The 26990-nt window shown below is 32.5% G+C and overlaps 1 protein-coding gene across 1 annotated transcript in view; it reads left to right on the top strand.

The window, feature by feature from the left end:
- The window catches only part of LOC145279724 (progestin and adipoQ receptor family member 3-like), a 72934-nt gene extending 48908 nt beyond the window's left edge, over positions 1–24026 (top strand). Inside the window, exons 3-6 of the mRNA XM_080131014.1 lie at positions 6942–7094; positions 13067–13270; positions 14291–14381; positions 23715–24026. Of these exons, the coding sequence (XP_079987140.1) occupies positions 6942–7094; positions 13067–13270; positions 14291–14381; positions 23715–23857 (591 nt within the window). The 3' untranslated portion in view covers positions 23858–24026. The remainder of the gene's footprint in view (positions 1–6941; positions 7095–13066; positions 13271–14290; positions 14382–23714) is intronic.
- Positions 24027–26990: the final 2964 nt, after the last annotated feature.

Genomic DNA, 26990 nt, shown 5'->3' with positions numbered 1-26990 from the left:
CGGGCACCGCCGGACTGTTCGTATTGCATCACATTAATTTTTTTTATTGTTTTTTTTTTTCACGATTTTTTTTAATAGTTTTAACATTGTTGGTTTTTATAATATTTAAACAGGGTTATTACTTCGCTTTGTTTTCATTTTGCCCCAAAGACACACGCCTCTAAAAATCTGGGCAACGCCGAGTATCCCCCGCTAGTAATATATATAAGCACAGACACACAGTCCAAAGCGGACACTGAATTTCACGAGCATCTGAGATGCGGAGCTGCAAGAACCAACACTTCCTCAGTGGCCTTTATCGGTTGTCTAATGTGTGCATGTGTACAAGAGAATTTAACTAAGAAGATGTAATTGTGAATTTTGCAGCTCCAAGCAAGTTTTATTTTTATTTTATATGAATTTGGGAATGGTTATCGACATTAAACTTAAAGATTTTATAATGTACACATGAAAAGAAAAAATAAAATAATACTAAAAAAACTTGGGGGGGCTGCAGTTCCACAGTCCCATTCACAAGCCGCCAATGATTGGCATGGTAACAATTCCATCTTATAATCTCATGCATTTGATTCTGGTGATCTTGTTATTTTCGTTTCTACTATACGTTGCTTTTACTGATGATTATCTCTCATAACTTTATGGTTCCTCATTTATAGTCTCATGTTTCTTGTCTCTGTTTTCATATATGTAAAGGTCCCTGATTTGTTGTTGGTTCTTTCTGTAATGCAACTCTTGAAGTGAACCAATCAGAAGAACCAAATTCCATGAAGAAAGATCTTTTCATTTTCTGTTTCGTTTGGTGCTTCTTTTATAGCATATCAAACTTTTTGTGGCCCATGTAATGGCAAGCTTTAATTTGAATATAAATGTCCTTTCTTTCCTGACTGCAGCGCAATGACAGACCTATGTTTGGATGGATCTGCGATGTGAAGTCCGACCAAACCCATTAGGTCGGAGAATTTACTTAAAACTACTATTTTTTTTATTCAATATAGAATTTATCTTAAGAACAAAATAATGTACAAGTACATTCATGTACTTCATCCTCCTAGATAAACCATCACAGAATCATGGCTGTTTTGACTCACAGGAAGATTAGCTCGCCAAAGAAAACTTGGAAGCAAGTGATTAGATAAAGATCATACAGAGTTGAATTTGGATACAGTTAACCCACTGAACGAAGATTGGAGAGTGAGCTTGCAAAATATCAATTAAATGTTAGATCCTTGAACAAGGGAAAAATGACACTAAATGTGGATATAGAGAGATTATGAATGAATAAGTGTTGTTTTTCTTTTTTATGTCAACCTGAACTTTCAACTATTTTTTTAATTGAAAGAAATGAAAATGTTAAGGACAAAATTTACTCTGCATTCTGTCTATTGTATGGGGATTAAAAAACAAAGAGAGTGAGGAATGTTTGAACAACACAACCACTCCCCAATCTGCCAATTGAAGAAAAATATTTAAGAAGCCACAGGGTATAAATGAGTTAATCTTTTTTTTTTTTTTTTTAATCTATTAGAGTGAAATTTCTTTTACTCGTTTCTTTCTTGCAATTTTGTTAAATCCAAATACTAATAAATAATGAAAATATATCTTGCGATTTGTTCCTGAATTTTGGAGATAAGGATTTATAATTTATATTATTTGGATTGTCTGGATTACTGTTCTCATCTTGAGTGTTATTTGCACAATGTTTTGTTTGATGTAACCTCTGATCTTTTTCATGTATATCTTGTCAGATTTGGGAATCTTTTGATCAAACTCGGGGAAATCTGCAGAGAATTACAGACGGAACCCGTTGTTTAATCCATGGGGGTAGTATGTTCTCATTCCATTTGCCATGACTGAATAAAGATCCTAAGTAATTCACAATTGTATTTTTAGTGTTTCCAATACTGAGGATCAAACTATTAACGTCCAGAAAATGTAACTTACAACCGAATTTTACCAAGCGCTTTATCCACTATGCTACGCAAGGACCCTGGATTAAATAAAGGATTCAATTCAAAATTCTGTGCAAATTTTCAAATTTGACAGAAAGATTTTAAGTTTGACACGATACACATGAAGAAGGTCAGAGGTTACATTGACTGAAACTGTGTGTGAATAACGCTCAACATGAGAAGAACAGTAGTCTGAAAAAATACAAATCAGATTAATTATTACAAACGATTTCCTCTGACAAAAATATCTTTCGCAATATTATATTACTTAAAATGTTATTTAAAATTTTTAGCAGTAAATAAGAATGTGGTTACATTGTAATTTATAAGCAAGAAAAATTAAAAAAAAATCTGCTACAAAATTAGAATGGGGGGGGGGGTCTTTGCAGAATTCTCCTTATATTAAAAAAACTAAAATAAAGAAAAATCTGTATGGTGTACATACCCGTGATGAAAAGAAAATATTGTATTCCAGAAATCACATAAATTGATCAAGTAGTTTTTTTTTGTTTTTGAATTTGATAAAAATTTTATATGAATTTGAGTTTTTTCCAATATCACCAGTGTTAAGAATGACTTCTAAATTCTGGCAAGTTTGAATTATTTGGAGTTCTCTCCCTTGTTTTGAGCCTGTTTTCAAGATGGTGTCACAATATCGTTTATGATTGTTAGCCACAAAATTTGATTTTTTTTAGGTCAAAATAAAACTAATTGATCAATTTAGGTGATTTTTAGTGTACTATATTTTCTTTCCGTCATCAGTACATACATTATACAGATTTTTCTTTATTTTTGTCTTTTAATATCTGAGGAATTCTAGACAATTTTCTTTCTAAAAGAAGTAATATATTTTTGGAACCAATTGTACAATCAGATTAAAATAGATTTGAACCATTTTAATAAACTAAATGGATCCAGTAATAACAAAATGAAGTCACAGGTATATTTGTTGGGTCTATCTGATGAAATATTTAAGAGAATTTGACTTGTATATTCTTATTATATATTTGGTGAGATGATTTTAAAAATTGACACAAGGTTATTTATTAAAACAGATCTGTACTGTTTGGGTTATTTGAACTACTCTTCCCATCTTGAGTGTTATTCACACAATGTAACCTCTCACCTTCTTAAGGTGTATCTTGTTGAATTTGAGAATTTTTCTATTGAAGTTGGGAATCTGCATGGAATTTTTAAGGAAAACCCTTATTTAATCCATGGGGATAGTATGTTCTCATTCCATCAGCCATGACTGAGTAGAAGTCCTAAGTAAGTCGTAATTGCATTTTTAGTGCCATCTCACACTGAAGATCCCTTACTGTTATTCTTTCTAGAAGAGTATAACTTACAACTGAATTTTACCAAGTACTTTATCCGCTATGCCATGGATCCTTGCAGACAATCTAGTATGAATTTTAGGAGGCTTAAACTTATTTTTGTTTTGAGAAGTACAATCTCACTACATATTACTACAGATTACTATATATATATATATATATATATATATATATATATATATATATATATATATATATAGTATATTTCTGTGTTTCATTCTTGTGAGAATTCAAATTCTCACGAGAATGAAATGTGAAATATTCTGTGTAGCTTAATTGCCATATATATTTTCATAACTTACTACCTAGCTCTACATATGTATTGAGCACTATTGAAGTAAATACTGAAAATTTATGCATAAAATTATATCTTCATATATTAATTCATGTGACTAAGTGAGGTAATCATATATATATATATATATATATATATATATATATATATATATATATTTGTAGTCATCGACATACAGTCATGTTTCGTTGTATCACAACTCTTCAGTGCCACTAGACTAACACCTCTCCCAAGCCGAGGATTCAACCTAGAACCATCGCGTTGACAGTCAGCAGTTCTACCGATCGACCCACGGGAGTGGCGCCCGTAAATTATCTCGCCAAATATCTATTTGAACAGACATTTGTCCACCACTTTTACAGTGCTCTAACCGTTTGTTTATAAACAAAGAGTGAGCGTCGCATAAATATATATCTATAATATAAAGCTGAATCTTTATATACACGTATATTATATATATATGTATATATATTTATATATCTATAAAATAAAGCTGTGTGTGATGATGTTTGTGTGCGTGTGTGTGTGTCTGGTCACGAATAGGCTCGTATATGGTTGACTATTTTAAAAAACTGACTACATATAATGATAGAAGATGTATTGAGACACAGGAATGGGTATGTTTGTTCCTGCAGAACGGTGGTTCATTAAAATTGTGGGGTCTGTGTTCGCGCCCGGTCCACGAGTATGGAAATAAAAAATTAAAAAATTTAAAAAAAAAAACGTTTACAAGTGTTTTTGTTATAGATGTACATAAGAATACTTTGATAAGTATGTTTTAACTTAAATAGGGATGGTATAATAAAATTGTGGGATCTGCGTTTGTGCCTGGCCTCTATAGAATGGAAATAGGCATAAACTTTAATAAAGACTTTTCATATCTATCTGCGTAAGTATACTTTGATAATTATGTTTCAGTTTGAAGAAATATGGTATAATAAAATTATGGGGTGTTCGTTCGCGCCTGACCTCCATAGAATGGAAATATGTCACAAAGTTTAACAAAGTTTTTTTAATATAGATCGACAGAATATTGTGATAAGTGTTTCAGTGTGAACAGGTATGGTATAATAAATTATGGGGTTTATCTATTTTATTTTTACTTTCATCATATTTTGCTTTGGTTTTGATACCCCCAAATTCGAAGCTATCTCTTTAAAACCCTTCCTTTTCATAACCTATCATACTTTAATAAATCAGAGTCCATTTTCTGTAGGCTGTTTTTGAACCCAGTCAACGACGGGTACTTTTGCTAGTATATATATAAATTTATAATTATTGGTTCTATATTTTGTTAAATTCCATGCTAGTCTGCTTAGTAAGTGATATTCGCTCAGCATATGTACCATTTCTTTGAGCCATCTTACTCTCCACTGTGCTTTTCTATCTATAATTTTTACTTCGTCCCATAATGGTAGACGGTTTCTTTTTTCTCTCTATATGTGGTTAGCCAATCACGACTTTTTAATGTCTCCATGTATTACAGCTTGATTTTCTTCTAACCTTACTTTTAGTGGCTGACATGTCTAACCTTAGTATAATTTTCTGCATTTACAACGTTGTCTTGTTGATAATTGTAATGTTATGACAAATACACCAAATCTCCAAATACAAGATGGCCAAGAAGTCACTGAAGGATTGCAAAATGTTGCGATTTTATCATCAATAATATTTTTTTCATTTTATTTCAGATATTGTATAGAAAATACTTTGAAAATTATTCATGTTTTATAGAATCGAAGAACATATTCAAATGCTTAAACTGTTTTAATTAAAATAAGGGTCAATTATTTTAATACATAGAGCTTATCAACAGAATTTTCAAGTGAGGGATGCTCCGAATGACAACATAATATGAAGCATTGTTTATTGTTTTGAATAGGAAGGGACAGTAAGGGATCTTCCACATGCTGGGAGACATTGCGGTATCACAGCAAATGAAATTGGGGAAAGAGTGAGAGGAAAGTGGTGAACAAAATCCTAAAACATTGATACAATAGCATTTGCACACAATTTGAAATATCCCAAAGTTCTCTTTAAAGTATTCTACACAGCTTAAAACTTTTTATTCATAAGGTGTACTTGGTTCTATACTTAAACCCTGAAGATTATAAATCGAAGCTACAATATACGACCACAATTCAAGATTTAGTTTGCAATAACCTAAATTTTCTAGGAAATTTGATGATATCAAATGAAGCGCATTTTCATTTAAATGGATTCATTATTATCACAAACTCTCGATTTAGCTTCTAAAAATCCAAAAGCAATTCACCACATTCCACAAAAAGCATGGTATGATGTGAAATGTCGTCAGAGCAGATTATCTTATTTCTTTGGGGATGAAAACAAAAATGTTGTCACTGTGATTGGAACACGCTATTGGAGTATGATTGAATATTTCCTTCGCCCACGAATTCAAAATAGGCCTGAATTATGGTTTCAACCAAATGGAGCAACAGCAACAGAGATATCATACAGTTGCTAAGACAATGCTTTGATGACAAGGCTATCTATCATTATGCCAATATCATTTCACCTTTGCATTCCTCTGGCTTTATTCCTGACTTTTTCTTGTGGAGTTATCTCAAAGAAAAAGTTTACAAACCTGTTCTATAGGAATTGAAGTTGGGGAATGAAATTGTAATCGAGTGATCCTGCAATCCATCATACATAATATTTTAGAAAGGGCATGAATTTGTGATGCTGAAACTATTTAAAAGATGTTTTTTATAAATACATTGTTTTACATTCTTGTTCATTGATTGCCAACAAATCTCCATTGTCTTCGTCATATTATAAAATTTCATTAAGGTCCCATAAAAAAAGAATCTATTGAAGTTATAAATCCAACAGTGACTATATATAAGGGGAAGTAACTATTGGATTTAAGTTTCCGAACTCGAAATCAGAAATTAATAGTTAGGTCAACATGAGTTATCTTCCTTGCAATGTCGTCTATAGTTTCGACGGCGCAAATTTCTATTTATTTTACAGCTTAATCAATCTTTTAAGAGTATTTAATATCGAAACAAAATTCATCTTTGTTAATGATTAATTAGAGGCCGTTCATTATTTTACCTTTTGAAGGAATTCGAAGATTATATCTTTTATTATATGGCATAACTTTGATTGGATTTGAACTTGAACTTGAATTCCATAGAGTCCACGTCAATAATCTTTGAAACACCTGCCTATTTTAGCCAGTCCATTTCTTTTGAGAAAGTGAAACTTATATTCTCTAAAAAAAAAAAAAAACAAACAAAAAAATAACGAAAAACGTTGCGATACATTTCCCCACCAATAATTGTGCATTTTTAATCAATCTTTTCTAATTAATATTTTCTGTTGTGTTTGTAGATTTGTATGATCTGTTCAGCTGGCTATCATGTCTTCTACTGTCATTCACCCCAAGCGAACGTTCGATGGCTGGCATTTGATCTCTCCGGTATTGTTGTCGGATTAATGGGCTGTTACATTCCTGGGGTGCATTATGCCTTTTATTGTGTGTCGGTATGTATAATATCAAGGAGGAAGAATATGTATTTAAAAGGTTGCCCTGTGTGACTATCTCATTAATACTAATTTCTCTTTACCGTATATATATATATATATATATATATATATATATATATGTTTGTAGGTACCAAATTTTAACATACACTTCAACAATATTGGCAAATTGGGCATAATTACAGAGAAAAAGGAAGGTCTTTATTACTAAAACAAAAAAACATAAGAAGGAATCAATGTAGTTCTTCAGATTAAAGAAAGACATATGCAATTATGTTTCGATTCCAAAATGACTTGATAAGATTTGGCTTCAAACCCCAATTGCATTTTTTGTAGTCATTCACCATATATTTAAAAAATTATTTTTGTTATATATATATATATATATATATATATATATATATATATATAATTACAAAGATAAATATAGAAATTGATGAATAATAAAATTAAATAAATTACAATATTTATTTATCCATCACAAATTTAAACAAAGAAATTATAATAATGAAAAATCCTTAATCCATGTTTTTTTTTTAAATAAACTCTTTTCACAAGAAGATACACATGAGCAAAAAATGCATCACTGGTAAACATAAATTTGAAAATTTGAAAATAAATATAGGAAACTTTTTGTGAGAAATAAAAGGTATTTTCTGTAGGATAACAGATATAAAAAAAATCAATCAATCAACCAATTAGCCAGTCAATCAATTAATTAATGAAATAGTAATCCATGTAGCCAAAAAAGAATCTGTGATTTGAATATATTGTATAAAAAAATTTAGTTAAAATTTGAAAAAACAAATAATGAATGAATTTATTCAATTTTATTTTTCATCATCAATATATATATATGTGTGTGTGTGTGCGTGTTTCACAATAAGAATAGAAAAAAATTTGTTTTAAAACCAATGAAATGGTATTTATTTAAAATTTTATTTTATAAAGTACACAATGAAAACTGTCTAACTAAGCTGATATATGATTTTTAAAGTAGCAACTCGGCCACAGGTCCCAAAATTATACCAAGTTTCATACCCCCAAGCAGCAATCAGATGTTGTTTTTTCTGTGGCTTAACTCGTGCAATGAGTTTTGATCTGAAGAATTATAATTCTTTGATTTTCATTATCATTGTTGTTCTATAATCACAGTTTCTGTTTACATTTTAAATTCTTGAGCATCTGTTCCAACTTAACTTCATAAAATAAAAAAAAAACAATACCAAATGGCAAATCTCTTCATCTTTTATAGTAACAATATGAATTTTTTTTTTTTTACAAGGTGATCACCACTTATCAAGGCCCAGAAGCCACTTAGGGATAAGGGTTATTGCATGTACAGTATGTTAGTGTGGGGATTTAATAAAAGTGTCTACTTAAGGGGGCGGTTCATCAGGAATTTTTTTACGTTGGACTTGAAGACATCCAGGTTGTAGTCAGGTGGGAAGCAGGCAGACGGAACAGAGTTCCACAGGCATGCAGTTCTAAGAAAGAAGCTTTGTTCATGGAATCTACGTTTTGATTTAGGCACAGATAAAGAGTGGGGAAAATTTTTGACAGTAGTTTCAGCTAGTCGGGTGTTTTTCGTAAAAGATTGGCGAGGGGGGACTATAGATTGGAGCTCAGACGAGCACTTGCCATGGAAATAACGATAAAACAAAGACAGGCTCACAACGTCTCTTCTGTGGGAGAAAGGTTGCAGGAAGGGAAAAGGGCATCCCCCACTAAGCCACGAAGTCTATTTTTTACTCTGTCAAGGCAGGATAGGCTGTTTTTAGCAGCTCCTGCCCAGATATGGCAGCAGTATTCCATCCTTGGGCATTCATGGCTGTTTTACAAGGCTAAAGTGTACATTCAGGAGTCAACTCCCATATGAAACAACAATCCATATATGATAACTTATTTATTTCTTACATACATCGTATGAAGGAATGTCTTCATTTCATATGGAAAGAATTGACTCCTGAATGTACACTTTAGCCTTGTAAAACAGCCATGAACAGAACTGTTAGCATTTCTCGGTAAGGATGCCTTGCGTGAAGGACAATAAAACAATCCTCTCCTTAATGGAAAACGATAATGCTGGAAACGGTGCACTAAATAGGATTAAAGCAGATCATACCTGTCTCAGCCAGAAGAGATCCTGCATTCACCATGACAGCCCTTAGTCTCGGATCCTTGGCTATTTTTTTTTTTTTTTTTTAAAGTTGTGGAAACTGAGGTACTTGTTGCGATTGTCACTATTCCAGCCAAGGGAGACGATTCCGTTTTCGTTTCATGAATTATCTCCCTTGTACTTATGACTATAATCAAAAGTGATTTTAGCTTCTCCCCGATGTAGATGGCTATTGCAACAAGCTAAAGGTGAGTTGATAAATATTGTCTGACTTGAATGATTTCAAGATAAAATCTGCTTGACGGCACCTATATGTGCCTACTGTTGGTATGGAAAGAAGATTTTTTTTTTTTTTATCTAAATGTCAATTTCAAAGTAGAAAAAAAAAAAAAGATGGTCTTTTATAAAAATAAACTTTTCATTGATAAATTTTCATTTAATATTTACTTTACTTTTATTTCACTCCAAACAAGGCACAGTGCCATTTGGACATAAATTGTTAAATCTGAAAAATAAAAAAAATCTACATTGATTTTAATGCAAAAAATTAAAACCCAAGCATATCAAACATTTAAAGTTTGGATGGATAAAAACAATGATAAAAACAGTCATTATGTCTAAATAGGTTGTATTAGCTGTATCTAATGATTTCTATATTGTCCAATTTCTACTGTACACTCTTTAACCCTTATCCTTGAGTGTCCTCTTGGCCTTGATAAAGTGGTGATTCTTGTGTAAAAAAAAAAAAAAAAAAGTCTACATAGGTTGTATTAGCTGTATTTACTTGGCATTTATTTTCGTTTTGCCTAAAAGAAAATATTTGGTTATGTTTTTTTTTCATTTCTTATTAAAGAGGATTTTGAAAGTTAAATTTAATTCTTTTGATATCATATGGTCATTAATTTATTAATTGAATTTAATGGTTACAATTAATTTTGTTGGTAATGGTAATCTCTAGTTCTAAGTTTATTGAATATAAATAACTTCAAAAACTTCTAATCTATTAATACATGAAAATTTGCTAAGAAATTTAATACCAGTTTAAATGATTTGAATTCGATAGCTTAAATGTTTCTAAATTCCTTTCAAATTTTAAAGGTAAAAGTAATTCTTTTATTTAACTATTAAGAAAATATTAAAATTGCTGACTTGTTGATGAAGAAACTGAAATGCATTCTGTAGATGTAATTTTATGATTAAATATTTTTTGTAAATAGAATTTTAAAAAGTTAATTTTAGTAATTTATGCTATTATTGATTAATTAACCCTCCATCAGCATTGATGGCTGGGTCCTCGAGGTCGCCAACAAATTCACCTACCTTGGCTCTACCATCAGCAGCAACCTGTCTCTTGATAGTGAGATTGACAAACGCATCAATAAAGCTGCAGATGTGATGGTTACTCTAGGCAAGAGAATGTGGAATAACAGCCAACCGACTCTAACCACCAAAATCAGTGTGTACCAGGCTTGTGAGCTCAGCACGCTCCTCTACAGCAGTCCACCTATGCATGACAGTGAAGCTGTTTGGAGAGCTTTCATCTCTGCTGCCTGCGTCATATTCATGGCAGGACAGGGTCACCAACACCAACATGCCTCAGCATGCACCTCCTTTGTCAGCGCAGACTCTGTTGGCTAGATCATGTCCACCAGATGGATGATGGTTGTATCCGTAATGATGACTTGTATGACGAGCTGGCAACAGGACAGCGCCCTAGAGTTCACTGTGCTCTCTGCTACAAGGATGTATGCAAACATGACCTAAAACTGACTGGCATTGACCTGGGCAGCTGAGAGCAGCTAGCAGATGATCGTGGCACGTGGTGTGGTGAAGAGAGGAAAGGACAACAGAAACCTGATGCTGGAGGACAGGACACGACACAGAAAGCAGCACCAAAAGGTAGCAAACTCCAACACATCATTCTCCTTCTTGTGCTCATCCGGCAGAGATTGCCATTCCCAAATAGGGCTCCTGAGTCACGCTCGAAGATGTCCAAAGACAATCTGCTGAAACACCAAGGCACATATCATTATTTCCCCGAGATAGAAAATTGCCTACTGATTAATGGTAAATAAAAAATGTGAAATGTGTAAGTCATGCAGAGGTGATAAATACATACAGACAAGAAAAGTAGTCATTCTATTATATTGATATAGATTTGTTTTTATTATGTTCTCTATATGCTGAGATCAAAGAAAATCTATTGTGATTTTGTAAGCCTTTCACTTGAAAATAAAAGGAAACATTTAAAATCTGTCAAAATTTACATTCTTTCAAAATTGAATGCAGACGAAAAGAAACAATATTTTAGGGGGTATTATTTGTATTATTCGAGTTACTGTTTGCAACTAGGTTATTATTTTCACGCTTTAACTAATGTAACCTCCAACCTTTTTCTTGTTCATCTTTATTTTGAACTCTGACCATACGCACAATTGATGCAATAAATAAAAGTGCTGATTAACAACCAGTTCTAAACTACAGCTTTATAAAGGTTGAAGGTTCAATCCTTACTACAAGTGATAATAAATAAGAACAAATAATTAACATTTCTACTCGATCGTGGCTGACAGAATGAGAACAAGGAGTTAAATTAAAATAAAGAGTCCAATTTGAAATTACATATAGGTTCCCGAGTTCAGCATTGAGCTTCCCAAATTTGAAAGGAGGTTACATTGGTCAAAACGTTGTGAAAATAACAACCAAGATGTAAAAAGTACTCCAAATGATACAAATTATTAATCCTCATCTTGAAACCTTTTTTCTTAATTTGTCAGAATAAAAACTGAGGAAAATTGTTCAGTTATATCTATTAATGTTTTCTTGCTTTTCTATGAAAGGTTATGTCCTGTCACTTGTTTGAAATAAATTTTGATTGCTAAATTCACAGATTGAATGCATCTTCGTTCATATGAATGGGCTCTATTTTGTTTGTTTGCATGGATTTCACATTCTTTCTAGAATCAGGTACTGTTGTAATATTTTTAGTATACTAAGAGGGCAGATATTTACTTCCTTTTCACCACAGAAGATGTGACACAAGGTCAGAACGTAGGGAGAGTTAAGACATCACCTTTAAAAGAGGAGCACTTTGGTCTAGCAAAAATAGCTTGGAAAGCTCCATTGGCATTTTTCAATCAAGGCGCATCTGACAGTAAGCAAATCACTTACTCCTTAAAAGCCATATGGGAAGACCTGGAAGGATAGACCTCCTAGGTTCTGCCCAGGAAAAATACATCAGTCTTACAGGTAAAAGGCCACTGAAATGGTCCATAACTTGTCAGGATGATTGTCAAGAATAAATCCTCAACTGGTATTACTACTCAAAGCCTCCATGCAACCAAAACACACAAACACTAAACAACAAGCCAGCATGTTATCTTCATATTAGAAGGGAGATAATTTTCTATGACAAGCTTGAATTGATGTAAATGTTATTTTGAGTTCATGGAATCTGAATAGCAAATTAATTTTGTTTTATTACAATTCAACTTGATAATTTTCCATAATTTTTTGTATACAACAATATTTTTCACTGATAAGTATATATATATTCATAAGTTTTCCTGTTATTTTATTTTGAACTGCCATATTTCAATTGAGTTTCAATAAAAATCAACACTTGTATACGAGGCTTTGCTCAGTGTATCACACTTCACTTTGAATGGGCATATTTTCAATACATCCAAGCATCTCAAAAAATCCCTGTTCATTATTTGGTTCATCAAATTTAATTTTGAAATCACATTCTTAGATGAATTCATGCAATGCTAAATTCACAGATGAAAAAGATGCATTTGAAGAATATCTGTCTTTGTGAAATTGAATGAAAATAAATTTCAATTTCTTTCAGCTTTGGGAAAATCTTTATTTGTTCAGTGTGATTGTCCTTTCTCTAATAATCTTAACGATACAACTCAACCCAAAACGACTTTCCGATTCACTTGCCTTCACAATATCTCGTGTATTGATGTATTCCTTACTGGCGTGCTATGGAATCATTCCCTCCGCGCATTGGTTTTATATGAATGGAGGTTGGAAGACAGAAATTGTACGGGTAAGTACAAGTTTTTATGGCAGATTCATTTTCAGAGGTTTCAATTGCTGTTTTTTTCTTTTTCTTTTTTTTTTTTTTTTTTAGAGAGAATCGATTTTATCTTTTCGGTTTTTGTGAAGTAAACACTTCAGAATAATAATAATAATAAAAAACAAACAAATGAAATCTAATGGAATTAAATGCAAATTATTTTTGTTTTATATATATTTTTTTTTTTGGGATAAAATTTTTGCCAAACACTAACAGGGTTACCTGGCTATGAGCAGAGGCATAGATAAGGAAATATAAAAGTTTAGAAGAAAAATGTGTGTGACATGTTTCTTTTAAAACTTTTTTCTCTCTTATGAATATATGTGACTAAGGAAGTAAAAACTCTGCTTCACTCGTCTAAATGTGACTTTAAAAAAATCAATATTGATCAGGATTAAATATAAAAATCGATCAATTTAAAATAAAATCAGGATAAAATATAAAAATCGATCAATTTAAAATAAAATCAAGTTGTTTTTAACAATATGAAACAATATTTGCCAGATTTGATTGATGAAAGTGACTTTTTATTTACCTTTTTTTTATTAATTAAATCAACATAAACAAAATGTGGGAAAATCATCTTTACTTTATCCATGATTTTGTTGCTTTTATTTTCAAACTTATTTTGTCTGAAATGGTTACTGTTTTTGTATTAATTAATTGAAGTTTTGTATTCCCCAGTATTGCCAGCAATGGGTTATCTTTTAACAATGGTCTTTTGTATAATAGGAGAGAATATATTTTAAATTTCACAAATTTAATAAATTTCGCAAATTTAATGATTTTAAATGTTGGAAAAAAAAAAAATGTTTGATGGAAATGTGACCTCGACAAACTTCTAAATCTTCTTTAGTGTTTGATTCAAATTTTGTCAATGTTAATCAAGTTTTAAGAACATTTTTATTTTTCTTGCACACAGAAACCATAAAATTTGTACTTTTCTTTTTCTTTTCAATCTTTCAAATTCTATGTTTTCTTTTTTTCCAGGTTTTTATTCCCAAATTGATTTCCATGTATTTAATTGGTCTCGGTGCTATTTTCTTCTATCTTTTCCATTTTCCAGAGAGACTATCACCAGGTAAGTAATTCCATTTGATACAAAATAGATTTGATTTCAGTTTCATATTTTTGTATCTTTATTTTAATGTTTTAATTCAAGGGTTACAAATTATTGGGTTGTAGATCATTTCATATTGATCCTCTATCTGCTGATCATTTGGTACTGTCCCACACAGAAAGAATATAAACGTTTTAATTTTATTTTTCATTGTTATTTTAGGGTCAGCCTTTGGCTTTAAATACTTGATGGTTAATACAGCGGTGCTACTTGCTAACATGGCAAGAGATAAAATAAAAGTAGTTCTTATGAATGTAGTCACGGTTGCAACATTCATCCTGGGTTGGTTAGCTTGACATTTCCAACAAGTTCACTACATCTCAAATACTGGCTGACCAGGCATGGTGATTAAAGGTTGCTTCCATTATGAATGTAAGCCATTCATGGATTCAGCAACAGACCTTGTAAAGGTGAAGGCCTAGATTCAGTTCAGCATATTACTCCACCGACTTCAGCCAATATTTCTTCCAGCCTGGTGGTGGTGCTGGGTTGGGTCGATTACAAGAATGAAATCACCTGAGTGTCGATAAAGGGCATGGCTGAACCAACAAAGGTGTCTAGCAAGGAGAGATTTTTGGAGGGAGTAGATCTTGCAGTGAATACGAACTGTACTGTTGGAGATAAACTGTTGCCAGTGAACATAAATAATGCAGCATAGCAAGTAATAGTCAAATACCTCCAGTTTATGTAGGTCACTTGCCGATATAGGTCAAGGCTCATAGCCATAAAGGAGAATGGTGCAGACGAGTCCTAGCAAATCCTTATTTTGGTGTTTAGCCTTATTTTTTTTCAAGACCGGAGCCATGATCAAAGTTGACAGAAAGCGATGCAAGCATTGCTGATGTAGTTGAGAATATTTTCCTCCCTTTAGCTTCTTGTGGTGATGGAGTTAAGGTATTTGAACCAATCAACCTTTTCAAAGGTTTCTATGTCAAGGATAACCAGCGGTTTTTCATATGGTAGGAGACCTGTTGTTAGTGACTTTATCTTATTGGCATTTATCTTCATACTGATCTTTGAAGCATAAGCTTGCATGTTGTTAATGGCTGATTGAATGTCAACAAAGCTATAACTCATTAGCAGGGCTGCCCAGCATCGGTGAGGATCCTATGTTTTGTTTTGCATTACCTAACAGAAAAAGAAATCATTTTATCATCTATTATAATTTGTTTAAAGGATTTTTATTTAAAACACAACAAAAATATTTTGCTAAAGCAAATTCTTGTATCATCTCTTATGATAAACTAGAAATAGTAAGAAAGGAATATTTTAATAATCAAGCTTATTGAAAGCTTTTACAAGATGGATCAATGTAATTCAACACTTACGTCTAATATGGAAAATCTGGCTGATTTAATTTTATAGATGAGATTTGTTTGCAATAAATAAATTAAAACTAAGTTACATTTAAAGCATAATATTTTTTCATTATTTAATTCTTGTTATGATGAATTAGTTTAAATTCACTTTTTGGCATCAGTTGCTACACATGAGGAATCGGCATATGATATTTATATTATTAGGTATACAAACAAAAGTGATTAAACTTATAAATAAATTAAAGAATCTGAATTATAAAAGTAATTTGGAATCCTTAGGTTGAACTACTTCACTATAGATATGGATATGAATTGACTTAATTAAGACCTTCATTATAATTAATGGTATTTCTAAATATGGAACATATTTTTTTTAAATATCTCTCATTTGCTCTGGTAATTTATTGGCATATATTTAAAAAAATAACTAAATCTATCAAATAATTAATTTTTTTATAGCGTAATATACTTTTCAAATGACTTGCCTACTTAGATTAAAAATAGCAGTTCTTGTCCAGAATTTCTCCATATTAAAAATAAAAACAAAAAATAAATAAAAATCTGTATGATGTACATACCTGTGATGAAACAAAAATATCATATGCCAAAAATCACATAAATTGATCAAGTAGCTTTATTTTTAAATAAGAAAATCAAATTTTATGAGTAACTGAAGAGCAGTTGTCTTGTGTCACCATTTTGAAAACAATTTCAAGAAACAAAGGCAGATAACTCAACAATAATTCAAACTTGCAAGAGTCTTGTTGTAATGCTTACAAATTCCCATTAATTGTTTAAAAATCATTTTTTTTATCAAAATAAAACTACTTAATCAATTTACATGCTTTTTGGCATATGATATTTTTCATTTGGTCAATGGTATGTTACATCATACAGATTTTTCTTTATTTTTGCTTTTTAATATAGGGGGAATTTTGAATAAGAACCAAAATAGCAAATCTAATATAACCCAACTATCTTCCTGATCTACATCAATGATCTTCCAAAACACATACTAAAAACATTCGTTGACATCTATGCTGATGACACGACCATCTATGGCAACACACCAAAGGCTGTAAATGACAAAATTCTCTCTAATTCTCTCTCCTCTGATCTTGGGCGCGTGGTACAGTGGGGGAAGAGGTGGCTAGTCACTTTTAATGCATCCAAAACCAACCTTCTATCTTTACATCATCAACGCTCTGATCCCCATCTGGCATCAATTGAAATGGATGGCTCTCGTCTTGGGAGGCTCCATGTTTTGACAAGCTTCTGGGTTTGACCTTTACTCCCGATCTGAAATGGAACATGTACATCAGGTCTGTTGCCAAGGACGCTGGGAAAATGGTGGGATCCTTCTACCGCTCCAGAAGATATCTCACTACTGATGCAATTTTCTATCTGTATAAAAGCCAAGTATGTCCAAAGATGGAGTACTGCTGCCACATCTGGGTAGGAGCTGCTAAAAACAGCCTATCCTGCCTTGACAGAGTACAAAATAGACTTCGTGGTTTAGTGGGGGATGCTCTTTTCTCTTCCCTGCAGCCTCTCTCCCACAGGAGAGACGTTGTGAGCCTGTCTTTGTTTTATCGTTATTTTCATGGCAAGTGCTCGTCTGAGCTCCAATCTCTCGTCCCCCCCCTTGCCAATCTTTCACGAGAAACACCCGTTTGGCTGAAACTACTGTCAATAATTCTGCCCACTCTTTATCTGTGCCTAAATCCAAACGTAGATTCCATGAGCAGAGCTTCTTTCTCAGAAGTGCACGACTGTGGAACTCTCTTCCGTTTGCCTGTTTCCCACCTAACTACAACCTAGATGTCTTCAAATCCAACATAAACAAATTCCTGACAAACCGTCCCCTTAAGTAAGACACTCTATCAAATCTCCAATACTAATGATTACTACAATACTATCTCATTGATTACTGTACACGCAATAATCCTTATCCCTGAGTGGCCTCCGGGCCTTGATAAGTGGTTACCCCCATGTAAAAAAAAACAAAATAAACACTTTATGAATAAACTGAATAAATTCAGACATGATAGTAACAAAATGAATTTACATAAACATTTTTGGAGTCCATCTGATGAAATATTTAGAAGATTTAAATCTGTATATTCACATATATATTCTGTGAGATTAAAAGAAAAAAAAATTGACATGAAATTATTGATCAAAACAACATGCCCCAAAAGACATAATAAATATTAAGTCGGTGTTTTTTGCCAATTTCAAATTTCATCTTATAAATGAAAAACTGTTTTTTAAAATCTTTATTCATAACAATAACAAACTTTGCTCTCTATAACTTGATTCCATTTGTCAATGAGCTTATAAATGAGCTTATAAATGAGCTTATAAATGCTTTGTTTATAAAATTCTTTACACTTTGATGGGAAACATGGATCTAACTCATGTTCAATTTTCTCTAAGGCAATCTAAATGGTTTTGTAATCCCTAAATGGTTTTGTAATCCTCGAAATAAGTGATAATCTAAGGTCAGCAGAATATTTTTTTTTTTTTTTTTTTTTTTTTTTTTTTTTTTACAAAGGCATCACCACATTATCAAGGCCCAGAGGCCACTCAAGGATAAGGGTTAAAGAGTGTACAGTAGAAGTTGGTCAATATAGTAATCATTAGTAATGAAAATTTGGTAAATTTAATAACTTATATGGAACGGCTCATCAAGAACTTATTTACTTTAGACTTGAACAAAACCATATTGTAGTCAGCCGGAAAGCAGGAAAACGGAAGACAATTCCACAGGCGTGCAGTTCTAAGAAAGAAGCTTTGTTCATGGAATCTACGTTTAGGTTTAGGCACAGATAAAGAGTGGGGGAAATTATTGATAGTGTTTACAGCTAGACGAGTGTTTCTTGTGAAAGTTTGGCGAGGGGGGACCATAGATTGAAGCTCAGTTGAACACTTTCCATGAAAATAACGATACATCAGAGACAAACTCGCAACATCTCTTCTGTGAGATAGAGGTTGCAAGGAGGAGAAAAGGACATCTCCTACGAGGCTACGAAGTCTATTTTGAACTCTATCAAGGCAGGACAAGTTCTTTCTAGCAGCTCCTGCCCAGATGTGGCAACAGTATTCCATCCTTGGACGTACCTGGCTCTTATATAGATAGAGAATAGCATCAGCAGTGAGATATCTACTGGATCGATAGAAAGATCCCACCATTTTTCCAGCGGCCTTGGCAACAGATTTGATATACGTGTTCCATTTAAGATCAGGAGTAATGGTCAAGCCCAGAAGCTTGTCAAAACTTGAGGCCTCCTGAAGACGAGAGCCATTCATTTCAATTGATGACAAATGTGGATTAGAATGTTGATGATGTAAAGAGAGAAGCTTGGTTTTAGATGCATTAAAAGTAACCAGCCACTCCTTTCCCCATTGTACTACGTGCTCAAGATCAGAGGAGAGAGAATTGGAGAGAACTTGCTCGTTTACTGTCTTAGATGTGGTACCATAAATGGTAGTGTCGTCAGCATAAATGTCTACAAATGATGTAAGGATATGATTTGGAAGATCATTAATGTAGATCAGGAAAAGAGTTGGGCCCAGGATGGATCCCTGAGGGACACCGGCATTAATATTGTGAGCTTCTGATTTTTGCCCCTCAACTACTACTCTTATGAATCTATCAGAAAGAAATGATTTAATAATTGAGAAGACATTTCCAGCTATACCATAGCTAGAGATCTTGTGAAGTAAACCTTTATGCCATACCCTATCAAAGGCTTTAGATATGTCAAGAGCAATTGCCCTAGAAAGATTGCCACCGTCGAGAGATTTGCTAATCCTATGCGATATAACTGTAAGGACATCTGCTGTAGATCTAGCAGAACGGAAACCATATTGAGTGTCACTAAGAAGGTTATTTTTGTTGAGATGTTTGATTACTTCTGTATTTAATACAGATTCTAGCAACTTACTCATGACGCACAGAGGGCAAGATTTCCTAACCAAATTCTCTTGTCCGAACCCGAAAGTATAATATTACCTTTATTAATAATAGTTTCTGAATTTTTTAGATGAGGATTGAGTATCCATATTATTTGGATTTTTTTGACTATTGTTTTCATCTTGTGCATCATTTTGGTTGATGTAAACTCCAACTTTCTTCAGGCGTATCTTATCAAACTCGAAAATCTGCATAGCGTTTTAAAAAACCTTTCATTTAATCCATGGAGGTAGCATGTTCTCGTTCCATCAACCATAACTAGGTAGAAGTCTTGAGTAATTCACAATTGTGTTTTGAGTATCGCTTGCACTGAGGATTAAATCTTCAACCTTCAGAAGAGTCTAACTTACGACTGCACATTACCAAATATTTTATCCACTATGCCACAGGTTCTTGTGGGCAGTAGGTTGGAGGGTACATCAATGGAAATGTTGTGAAAATAACACTCGGGATGAGAACAGTAGTCCAAAGAATCCAATTAATACAAATGTTCAATTTCCTCATGACTTTAACCTAAGCCATATAAATAATTTTGTAATCTTCGAAATTAGGGCTATGACAAGAGAATATTCTTATTGTTTTGTCTCTTGAGTATACATCCGACACAGTTAATCAATCGAGAACCACATCACTCTATCTAAAAACTTATAAGATATTAGCTGATATATACTCTAGAGTCAAAAGAATATTCTCTTGTCATAGCCCTAGTGATAATCCAAAGAAACTATGTCAAATTCTCCTAATTAGTTCTTTAGTCAGTAGTGCTGTGTAAGGATGGGCATTAACATGATGAAAGATGACTCTCTTTCTGTTGACCCCAAAAGATTGTTTATAGGCCAACATGGGTAAGATTATTGCAGAAAAATATGAAAGATGATTTACTAATCAAAAAGAAAAAGTTATCAATTAATCAGGGTGATATGTTGAAGTAATATCAATATGCATAAAATAAATTACCACGGTTTAAAATGTCCCTTCTACAAATCAGCAAAAATGTTTTGCACCAACCTGATCTATTTAACAGTTACATTCATTTGCTCTTTTATAGTGATACCCCTAAATCTCACACACTTTGTTTTCTAGTTAAAAATGCAACATTTAACTTAATAATAAATTATATAATACTAGCAGGACGCTCGGCATTGTCCGGTCATAAAATACGCATGAATATAATTCATACAGAAACCGAGACATGTGCATGTGAGTATTATGTTTTTACTAAATAGTTCATTTTTTGTGGAAAAAAAAATACTCAAGCTGAGATCGAAACCCAAACCTAAAGACAGTGAGTCAAGTACAATAACCATTAGGCTAGCTTGACATGATCTTTAAAAAGTGTCTTCAAAACTACCTATTCTTAACATAAGGAATCTGTCATTGATGGGAAACATGGATCTAACTCATTTGCACATGAGCATTCGTGAAACAATTTACAGATAAAAATCTGATGCCTCCCACATACCAATTTTTCAATTTTGACTCCTTAGCAGCCCTTTTTTGGATAAAAACCAATTAAAAAGTTTTCCACATGTCTGAATAGCCTATATACCAAATTTCAAGTCTGTGAGTATATAGGTTGAGAATTGTTCTCACACACACATTCTCACTTTTATATATAGATTTGTTATGTGTGTGATCTTTTTTTTTTTTTTTTTTTTTTTTTACATAGGCATTACCACATTATCAAGGCCTAGAGGCCACTCAAGGATAAGGGTTAAAGAGTGTACAGTAGAAATTGGACAATATAGTAATCATTAGTAATGAAAATTTGGTAAATTTGATAACTTATATGGAACGGCTCATCAAGAACTTATTTACTTTAGACTTGAACACAACCATATTGTAGTCAGCCGGAAAGCAGGAAAACGGAGGACAATTCCACAGGCGTGCAGTTCTAAGAAAGAAGCTTTGTTCATGGAATCTACGTTTAGGTTTAGGCACAGATAAAGAGTGGGGGGAATTATTGATAGTGTTTACAGCTAGACGAGTGTTTCTTGTGAAAGTTTGGCGAGGGGGGACCATAGATTGAAGCTCAGTCGAACACTTTCCATGAAAATAACGATACATCAGAGACAAACTCGCAACATCTCTTCTGTGAGATAGAGGTTGCAAGGAGGAGAAAAGGACATCTCCTACGAGGCTACGAAGTCTATTTTGAACTCTATCAAGGCAGGACAAGTCCTTTCTAGCAGCTCCTGCCCAGATGTGGCAACAGTATTCCATCCTTGGACGTACCTGGCTCTTATATAGATAGAGAATAGCATCAGCAGTGAGATATTTACCGGATCGATAGAAAGATCCCACCATTTTTCCAGCGGCCTTGGCAACAGATTTGATGTACGTGTTCCATTTAAGATCAGGAGTAATGGTCAAGCCTAGAAGCTTGTCAAAACTTGAGGCCTCCTGAAGACGAGAGCCATTCATTTCAATTGATGACAAATGTGGATTAGAATGTTGATGATGTAAAGAGAGAAGCTTGGTTTTAGATGCATTAAAAGTAACCAGCCACTCCTTTCCCCATTGTACTATGTGCTCAAGATCAGAGGAGAGAGAATTGGAGAGAACTTGGTCGTTTACTGTCTTAGATGTGCTACCATAAATGGTAGTGTCGTCAGCATAAATGTCTACAAATGATGTAAGAATGTGATTTGGAAGATCATTAATGTAGATCAGGAAAAGAGTTGGGCCCAGGATGGACCCCTGAGGGACACCGGCATTAATACTGTGAGCTTCTGATTTTTGCCCCTCAACTACTACTCTTATGAACCTATCAGAAAGAAATGATTTAATAATTGAGAAGACTTTTCCAGCTATACCATAGCTAGTGATCTTATGAAGTAAACCTTTATGCCATACCCTATCAAAGGCTTTAGATATGTCAAGAGCAATTGCCCTAGAAAGATTGCCACCGTCGAGAGATTTGCTAATCCTATGCGATATAACTGTAAGGACATCTGCTGTAGATCTAGCAGAACGGAAACCATATTGAGTGTCACTAAGAAGGTTATTTTTGTTGAGATGGTTGATTACTTCTGTATTTAACACAGATTCTAGCAACTTATTCATGACGCACAGGAGACTTATTGGCCTGTACTGAGAGGGGGATGAGCGATCACCTGAATTCTTAAATACAGGGCATACTGATGAGATTTTCCATGGAGATGGGAAACTATTCTCCTTAAGACAACGTTTAAACAGTTTTGTAAGTATGGGCGCTAGTTTAGGTTGAAGTTTTTTGAGTACTATAATTGGAATACTGTCAGGGCCAGTTGCTTTACTGGAATCAAGGTTTTTGATTAGCTTGGCAACATCACGTACAGATATACATATATCACATAGCGTGTTTTCTGATACAGGAGGAAATATTGGGGGTTGGCGGCCTTGGTCGCAAAGGGTAGAATTAGCTGCAAAGTTCTTGACAAAGAGTTTGGCTTTGTCTGATGCTGACGAGATTACCTCAGGTCCATTGATAATAGTTGGGATGGAGCACACGCTTCTGTTCAGGATTCTGTTTGCTATTTGCCAAAACTGGTGAGAACCAAGCCTCTGCTCAGCTACTTTGGACTTAACAGATTGAGCATACAACTCTCTTGCGTTCCTTATTACTTTCTTACAATGGTTGCTGGCAGTCCTGAAAACGGCTTTAGTTTCCATACATCTATTACGTTTGAAGCAGTGGAAAAAGTGATTTCTGTGCGCAATGGCAGCAGCACATTCTGGAGAGAACCATGGCTGGCTGTTAGGTTTTTGCTGAAACTTTTTAGAGGGTATGAAATTGTCAATACCTACAATTAACCATTCAGTCAGGTCTAATACTATAGAGGACACATCCTTTTTAAATACATCTTAGAAATGTGTGAAAAATTGTCATGCATGAAACTGGTTTGTATTTTATGGGAATGGCTGCTTGAATTGCCAAGATCTGTTAAAGATTTTTTTCATGTGAGAAAAACTTGTACAACATTTGAATCAGTTTTTTTTTCATTTCTCTTTCAGGCTCTTTTGACATTATTGGAGCAAGTCATCAAATCTGGCATGTTTTCATTTTTTTCTCTTTGATCTGGTGGCGAAAATCCTACCTCGAAGTTCTGGACTATCGAACCTCCAATACTTGCACATCAGATATTAGCCATTTGTGAAGAACACCTTTTTTTTCTTATCTTTGTCTCGTCTTTTTTTCAAACAAAACTTCCTGTTTTCACATAAACTAAAGTTTTGTTTTTTCTAAATGCAAACTATTTGCTCCACATTGAAAATGTCAATTCAAAAAAAGAAAGAAAAGAAACTCCTCATATATCAGAAAGAAAATTATTTGGTGAAACTTTTTTTTTTTTTTTTTTTTTTAAGATCGACTTTTCACACCAGAACTGAAAATCTTTGGACTTTGTTTATTTTTTTTCTTGGAGTCTTTGAAACAAAGATTTTCAGAAAGAAATTGCAAATATTTTCAAAGTCGAAAATTATTCAATTTTAAAAATTGAAATAACAAAGAAAGAACGATTTAAAAAAAAAAAAAGTCATTGCGTTTATATTTTCTGATAATTCAGTTTGAGAATATTTTTAATTGTTAAAAAAGGTGTTTCTTTCACTGATCATTATTATTATTATTGCACAAGGTCAGAATGTTACACAGTATTAGACAATATTAGAGTGAAGCAAATTTGATTTTGTTTCAAACAAAAAGCTTTAAGGTTTCTTTTGCACTTTTTAATTCATCTTCCAAAAATATCTAGCAATAATAATATTGATGGCAAAATGGCAGTTATAACTTTTTCTTTCATAGAAATGTATTTTTGTCAATTGTGCACAGCCTACAGACAAATGATTGTTTCTACATTTTCTTGGAAAAAAAGAATTAAGCTGTCATTTTCTGTCAGAAAAAAAAAAAAAAAAAAAAAATTCCAAAAGAATGAAAATGGAACTTGACAGTTTTTGTGGGCGAATATTTTTGAATATGAAAAAAACAAAACAAAAAAAAAGAATGGTTTTTCTTCCATTCTTTTTATTCATTTTCATCTTTTAACCGTTTTGATTAATGTGTTCTTCAGCCTTTTTCACCTGTAAAATTCCCATGTATATTTTCAATAAGATCTTCCTCAGGGCCCAGTATTTTTTTTTTTTTTTTTTAAGTGGAGTGAGCCAAATTTACTAATAGTGAAAAAATATAAATGTTATTTTTTGAAAGAATTAAAAAAAAAAATTGATAGATTTGTATTTTCATGTTTTTATGTCTTCACAATTCTTAAAAAAATGAAATTCATTTCTACATCTACAACTTAAAAAAATGCTAAGAAGTTAATGTAGTTTGCTTGGAGCATTGTTTAGTGTGTTTATAAAGGAAATTAAAATTTATAGAATGCAATACAATGCAGAGATGTAATGTTTAGACGCAAACTGAAGCAAATTAAGATATAATATAAGCTATGCAGATTCACTTTTATTGATGCAATATGTATATATTTAAAAAAAATATTTTACATGCACTGTGTTCTTAATTGTATCAGCATAGTAAGATGAGGGATCCAGCTTGCAAAATTTCAGGAAATCTTCCTTCGTTAGACGTGTTCGACTTTTAAACATCACATACTATTGCTAGTCATTGTAAAAATGAGCAAGTTCCGCAGAAATTAGAAATGGATTTATTTATTTCAAATCTATTATATAAACTTAATGATATTAGGCTTGTGTTGATTAATATTATTTATTTTTAATTTTTATTTGGAATATTTGGTTTTATTTATTTTTCTTGTATTTATAAATAATTCCCATTTGTTTGTTTTTAATTTGTTTTTGGCAATCCTATTAAAACGGTTGATATTTGAATTTAAGTATTAAAGAGAGACAACTTTGTCAAATAGTTAAAGGGAAACAATTATCGTAATGGTTAACACATTAATACAAATATGTACATGTATGCGCCCACATACATAAAAATACTATTTTTACAATGATATTCTCTAATTATGTAAGAATTTATATAATTTCCTTTTTTTAATTAGATTAATCTTGTATAATTCTGTTTCAACGTCTCATTAAAAAAATTAGTATTTAAAAAAAAATTAAGTTATAGCCATACAAAAATTTATAATGTAAAAATAAAGAAAGAAGAATTTGTCTAAAGAATGGAAGACACAAAAATGTGAAAGTACAGAAATGAAGATTATATATTTTTTTTCTTTTTTTCAAAAAATTATCTTTTTATGTAAGATTTTTTTTTGAGTCGAAGGTTTTTCTGTCAGTGGCCATAGTTTGAATGAATAAAATAACTTATGGCTCTTGAATTGGTTAAACCATTTTTGACAACAAATACTTGAATTCTATCAAAGAGAAGAAAACAATACTTTATTGGATTAATTGTACAGTTGAGAAAGACTAAAGAACACAAAATCAAACAAAAATCAAGCAAAACCAACTAATCAACCAAATAAATAAATAAATAAAAAAAAAACAGTCAGACAGTCAAGGGGAGAAAACTCGTTTAAACTAAAGAGTTTTATGATTTTCAATTTTCACTGTGATACATTTTACAGCAATAATGTCTATTGCTTTTGCCTTTATTGTTTTACGTCACTTGAACAAAGGATAAGTAACCATTCTTACAAAAAAAAAAATATCTGTTGGTTGTTTCATTTGAACTCTGAGCTTGAAAATCTACTTTCTCGATGGATTACAAGCAAAAGTTGAAAAGAACAAAAAGACTCTTACTAATTTCTTGTCGTTTCACTCCTGGCTTGCGGCAACAAATTAGAAATTTGTAAATCTGTTTGATCAAAGTAAACTTTCTCTTTATCTTTTTATATTTATCCCATCTCGTTTCCATATAGTATTTTTAACTAAAAAAATGACTAAAGTTTACATAAAGAGTCACTTTACATGTGGACCGCCCCCTCCCTCCTATACTTGCACTTATTGAGCATAGCTATTGAGCATAGCATCGATAAGGGGGGGGGGAGAATTTTACCAAATAATTTAATATGCATAAATTCCATGGAAAGAAATGTAAACATATTCTGATTTGATACAATCCACAAATTATCCTCCCAATGTCATTTAGATTGTAATTTGAGCAAAAATAATTCAAACATAATGTCTTACAAGAAAATAACAGAGATTTGAGTTTATTATAGAAATTTCCATGGGAATGTTTGTGTCTTTATTCTAGTGGAGTGGCAAGTAAATAGCAAAAACAAAACAAACAAACAAAAAAACAAAAAAAAAAAACAGACACTACACTTTGATTCCAGCCAGAAGAATTGTTTAGATCTTCCAAGA

This window comes from Euprymna scolopes, chromosome 7 (genome assembly GCF_053919585.1).
Source record: "Euprymna scolopes isolate OS-2025 chromosome 7, ASM5391958v1, whole genome shotgun sequence".
NCBI classification, from domain to species: Eukaryota; Metazoa; Mollusca; class Cephalopoda; order Sepiida; family Sepiolidae; genus Euprymna; species Euprymna scolopes.
This window is presented reverse-complemented; position numbering and strand designations above follow the sequence as displayed.